Source organism: Carcharodon carcharias, chromosome 18 (genome assembly GCF_017639515.1).
Source record: "Carcharodon carcharias isolate sCarCar2 chromosome 18, sCarCar2.pri, whole genome shotgun sequence".
In the NCBI taxonomy this organism is placed as follows: domain Eukaryota; kingdom Metazoa; phylum Chordata; class Chondrichthyes; order Lamniformes; family Lamnidae; genus Carcharodon; species Carcharodon carcharias.
Window position 1 is genome coordinate 85433516 of NC_054484.1, and position 6000 is coordinate 85439515.

Genomic DNA, 6000 nt, shown 5'->3' on the forward strand with positions numbered 1-6000 from the left:
ACAGGAAACAGAGTCAAGATAAACGGATCATTTTAGGTTGGTAAACTGTAGCGAGTGGACCAGTGCTGGTTCCTCAGCTACTTACAATCTATACTAATGACTTGGTTAAAAGGACCAACTGTATGATAGCCAAATTTGCTGCTGATACAATGATAAGTTGTGAGGAGGGTATAAAGAGTCTGCGAAGGGATATAGGTAGGTTAAGTGAGTAGACCAAAATATTGGCAGATGGAGTACAATGTGGGAAAGCGTGAGGTTATCCACTTTAGAAGGAAAAATGCAAAAGTGGACTATTATTTAAATAAAGGGAGACTGCAGAATGGTGTGGGACAGAGGACTCTGGATGTCCTTGTGCCTGAATCATAGCCAATGTGCAGGTACAGCAAGTAATTAAGAAGGTGAGTGGAATGTTGGCCTTTATTGCAAGGAGGGTAGAGTATAAAATTAGGGAGGTCTTGCAACATCTGTACAGGGCATTGGTGAGACCATACCCAGAGTAGTGTACAGATGTTCATGACTATGCTTCAGGTAAAATTATTCTGATTAAGTTGTAATAAAGCATGTGCAAATGCACTGATTGTATTACATGGTGGAAATATGTTGAATATTGTGTTTAATTCGATTAGCCCTATTACATGTGAAATACATGATATCCTGATGTCTGAGCTAGGTCCAGAGCCCAGTTACATTTTCATGTATGTTATGACTTATTCATGATTCATTGATATTAAAATTGTTTGGAAGACATGCTTTAATAGTTTGCTTCATAGGTATTGCATCTTTGCAAACCCTCCCTGGATCTAAATGGGGACAGTAATGTAACTTTTAGTAAACTGAGCAAGCTACTAATCTGAAGCTGTTTTTTTTCAATTTGGAATTTGTCTTCGCTATTTGCATTGGCCTTGGCTCACATTGTGAGTAAACTTAAAGCCATAATTGTAGATCAACCTTATTTGATTTGGCATGGAGATAGAGTAATTCTTACAGCTCACACCAGGTTTTCTCCCTAAGGTGGTTTCCCAAGTTAGTTCTAGATTGCAAAACTCTTCCCTCATTTTAACCATTACTTCATCAATCATAAAAATAGATAGAAGCTACAACAGGGAACAGACCATTTGGCACATCCAGTCCTTGTCAGCATTTATCCTTTGCATGAGCAAATATTTCTCGTGATATTTTCTGATATCCTTCAATGCCTTTTCCTTCATCTACCTATCCAATGTTGACCATTTCCCCTTCAACCAGTAAAGTGAAGTCCCCAATCTCACAACCGTCTGTGAAGAAATTTCTCCTGCCCTCTGTTCTAAATTTCTTGTATTTAAATTTGTATCTATGCCCTCTCATTCTTGACTCCCTCGATTACTGACAGCAGACTGCTCCCATCTCATCTTTTCAGCATTTGAACACTTGTATCGCCAAGTTATCTGGATGATGTGGCTAAAATAAACCTAGCTTGTTTTTTAAAGTCTTTGCATTTGTGTTTCATACCAAGTGCATCTCTGTGAATGTCATTGTACCCTCTCTAGAATTAGGAGAGTGTAACAGAATGGCTTCTTGTGGAGTCCTTTATTCTGTCACCAAGCTGAAAGTAAAGCAGATATTAGTGTCCTATGCTACTATGTCTCCACAGCGGGTAGCTTCTGGTTGGCGAAATGCTTTTTCATTGCTGCTATGTGAACGATAGGAATTGTTGAGGCTCATTTAAAAGGCATTTCACATACTCCACTGGCTATCCCTTCTTTCTATTTAGAGCTTCCATAATATAAGGATTATTGTTGTCTGTGTAAGGCAATTGTGGACAGCTCCAGAAAATAACCACAAAGGCTAATGGAACGCTTATCTTTATGCCCAGAGGACCGGAGTACGAGAGGGTAGAAGCCAAGATATAGCTCTGGTCGGGTCACACCTGCAGTTCTCTGTTCAGCTTTGAGAGCTTTGGAGGGAATGCAATGTACATTTATCAGACTGATACCTGGACTCTAAGGGCTAAGTTACGAGGAGAGATTAAAAGACCTGGTGGTGTATTCCCTGGAATTGAGAAGGTTAAGGGGTGATTTGGTTGAAGTTTACAGGATATTAAGGGCAACTGATAAGGTGTAGAGAGAGAAACTATTTCCACTGGTTGGGGAGACTACAATGAGAGGACGTTAAAAAAATTAGAGCCATATGTGAAGTTAGGAAACTCTTTTACATACAAAGGGTGGCAGAAGTTTGGAACTTGCCTCCACAAATAGCAATCGGCACTGAGTTTTGTTATCCAGTGGCATTAAGGGATGTGGGACAAAATTGAGTATATGGAGTTAAGTCACAAATCAACCATGATCTCATTGAATGACAGAATTGGCTTGAGGAGTTTAATGGCTGCCTCCTGTTCCGATGTCCTCAAGAAAACTCCAAGACATCTACGAAGCATTCTTATTGATTAAATTTGACAACTGCACAAGACCATCCTTTTGGCAGAACTACCCTGATAGTGAGGGATGGAACTTTCCTACCAGGGCTGCTTTAATTGTCTCATTAGAGATCTTTGAAAGAACTGGGTAGAGGTCAGCACTGGGCCAAAAAAGAATTCTAATGCCATGGCCCCAGGAGCATTTTCATGCTGGATTGGGCTGCTGCCTCTGATGTATTTCAAATTTTTGTGTTTGTTTAGTTCTCCCAGATGCTATCAAATTGGGCCACATTCCTGTAAGCATACTTCCAGATATTAGTAAATTTGTGTCTATTCCATACAGTGCACCTGTGCCCTCCAGTAACTCCTTTCTCCATCAGTCTGTGCTGGATTCTCTCTCAGACTCTAATGAGGTGATAAATTGTCTACACCCTGAATGGCTGCCCCAACTCCCAGCAGGTTCCATTGACCCTGTAAGAGCTTTGAAGTTACCTACAAATCAAAGGGTAAATGTATCTGTTCCATCTCCCTTGTGGTGGCCAGAACAAGGTCTACATCAGTACTCTGGATCTTTACTACCCCATACTTCCTTGCCTATGGCTTCCATTGAAGTGTGTAAATTTGCTCCTAAGTTGCTTCCTGTGTACTTTTTTAGAAGCTGAAATGACTGAGCCACAGCCAGCATGGATCCTGTCCTTCTGTAGTTTCTCTCCTATCTTCCCTTGTGCCTTCTCCAAGCTCAATTTGTTCATGAAAGCCACCTTCTGCTCCCTAGACCTCAGTTTTACTGAGTTTCCCAGATTGTTGAGCGTGTTGTCACATCCCAAATCCATGTCCATCTTTCCTTCAACTCTATGTTTGGACCTCTCCAATTAGGTCTCCCATCAGTGTCAGAGCACTGAAGCGGCCTTGTTCAAAGCCAGGATTGATCTCACTGCTCCACCTCATTGCAGACTTTGACAAGCTCAACTTAGCCGTTGTTCTCCAACACTGTCCAGCTCAGAGGGTGTTGCCTTTGTTGGTTCCACTCTTACTCATCCACTGGTGGCCAGAGCATCTGGAGTAGCTCCTCTTCGAGCCTCTTCAACATTACCTCCTGGAGATCTCTGTGAATCTATCCCTATCCCCCTCCGCATCTTCATCCACACTCTACTGTTCGCAGACATCATCTGAATACATGAACTCAACTTGTATATATACGCAGCTGTCTCCACTACCTCCCTCAGCCCCTCCGCTACCTCTGTAACATCACCCATTTCCACCCCAGCCTATCTGCTGTGAAAACCCTGATCTGTGACTGTCATCTTCAGATTCTACTATTCCAATGCCCTCCAGGTTGGCCTCATATCCTCCAAACCTCTGCTACCCATACATTAACCTTTACCAAACCTTGCTTCATTGTCACCCTAGTGTTCACTGACCTATGTTCTCTCTTGCTCTCTCAACAGCAACAAATTCCATTTTTAAAGTGCCTTTAACATGTAAAACGTCCAAGGCACTTCATAGAAGCATTATCAAATAAAATTTGACACTAAGCCATATTTGGACAGATGACCAAAAGCTTAGTCAAAGAGGTATGCTTTAAAGAGCAACTCAGAAGAAGAAGCAGTGGTGGAGAGACTTGAGGGAATTCCAGAGTTCAGAGCCACAGCAATGGAAGGCACAGCTGTCAGTGGTGGAGCAGTTAAAATTGGAGGTGCTCAGAATGCCAGAGTTGGAGGAGCACAGATATCTTCAAGTGTTGCTGGGCTGGAGAAGATTACAGAGATAGGGAGGGATGGAGGCCAGGGAAGGATTTTCAAAGGAAATGAGAATTTTAAAGTTGAGGTGTCGTTCAATACTTCCAATTTAATATTGTCATTTTTGCGTTTAACTTCCTCTCTGGCTTCAATCCCATTCTAATTCTATAACTTCCTCAGAGCTCTATTCCTCCAGTTCTTTTCTCCCACCCCCTCCCTTCGACACTACCATTATCAGCCTCGCCGTCAGCTGGCTAAGCCCTAAACCCTGGCAAGCCCTTCCTCTCCATTTCTTCCTTGAAGACTCTCTTTGACCAAGCTTTAGTTTGTCTATCCTAATAACACCTTCCTTGGCTCAGCATCATTTTTACATCACTGTGCAGTGCCTTGAGACTTTTTCTACCTTAAAATTGTTCTATAACTGCAAGTCATTGTTGAAGTCTAGTTAAATTATTCCACATGACCAACAGCACTCCACATACTACCACCATCCTACTTTAAACACACCCACAATATTTTTTACATTCCTAGTTATTTGTCAGAATATTGCCAAGCTTCATTTTGTTTTAGCAGTGCTTTTCAAAGTGTAGCCTTTAATCTTAAATATTTTTAAATGTAGAGATTTTTGATTGTGCTGTGTGTGTAAATAACCTCAGTGTTTGATTTCCTTAAGCTCCTTGTTCAGATGGGTGTTCTACACAGTGTGGAAAAAGTAGAACGGATCTTTTCAAAACAAAAGTTGCGAGTTGTCATTTTATGAAAATCAATAAAATTCTTAATCATAAGGATGGCAGGGCTTTGTGCTGCATGATGCTTTTTAGCTTGCACCCTGGTGCATGCTCTTTCTCAAACTGAAGAAATGCTGTGTACTTACATCAAGGCTGCTGGCCGAGGTGTCTTGCATTGTGCTGTGATGCAACTTCTCATTTCAGGAAAGACACGACTTGTATATTTTGCTGGGATGTGTTTTTTTTAATAATGTCTAGTCATTTACATTTTAAATGGGAGTGCAAGGCAAACTGCTGACTGCACTGGACTTCTGAATGTTGCTGTAAATGTGAATCTTTTACTTTGTGAATGTGTGACAGGCAAATTCACAATTTGTGTTTAGTGGGTGATGTTTTGTTCCAGTTACATTGTTATCTTGATTGCCTTTGCATATTTCAACCTGCGGTATCTTACTCGTATGTCAACCATAGTTCAGAAATTGATTTTTTTTAATTTATTTGCTTTGTTTTCAGAATAAACACAAATATTGACATGTGTTCTGTTATTTTGGTATAAAGTTATTACTGTAGCCTTTTGAAAGGACCAATGACACAATGTTGAGTACCTCATGTACGGAAAGAAAGGGGGGGGTGGTTGGAATCATTGTTTGGACCTTGTTTCCTCTCTCAATGTGTGCACACTCATTTGCTGTTACTTGTCCAGGGAAGTTGCTAATGTTAGGGTGATCTATTTATTTATTCATTAATCACAGCAGAACTGTTTTCCTTTCTGCCTGATTGAAAGTGTTTTCACTTATCAGTGCTGAGAACTGAACAACCTCTGTCAGTATTTATTTTGGTTAAGATATGAATGAGCAACAGGTTACAGTGGCATTATCCTAGCCATAAATTTATAATTAAAAAATGCACCACTGATATTTCTGCAGGCATGGGAACAATAACAATTTTTGGAAATGGGGCTAAGCTCCAAGGAGACTAGCAAGAATGAAGCTTTGATCTTTTGAATCGAACACAGAAAAAACTTCACATTAACTGTTCCTTGTAACTTTTATAAAAGCAGTTTATAATGCACCGCAGCTGCATTTACATTTACCCAACCTGTTGTAATCAAATCCCAATCATCCTAAATGATTGAAATGGA

The 6000-nt window shown here is 40.6% G+C and overlaps 1 protein-coding gene across 1 annotated transcript in view; it reads left to right on the top strand.

Moving 5' to 3' along the window:
* sms (spermine synthase) overlaps nucleotides 1-5396 on the top strand; it is a 72952-nt gene extending 67556 nt beyond the window's left edge. Inside the window, exon 11 of the mRNA XM_041211729.1 lies at nucleotides 4817-5396. Within this exon, the coding sequence (XP_041067663.1) occupies nucleotides 4817-4847 (31 nt within the window). The 3' untranslated portion in view covers nucleotides 4848-5396. The remainder of the gene's footprint in view (nucleotides 1-4816) is intronic.
* Nucleotides 5397-6000: the final 604 nt, after the last annotated feature.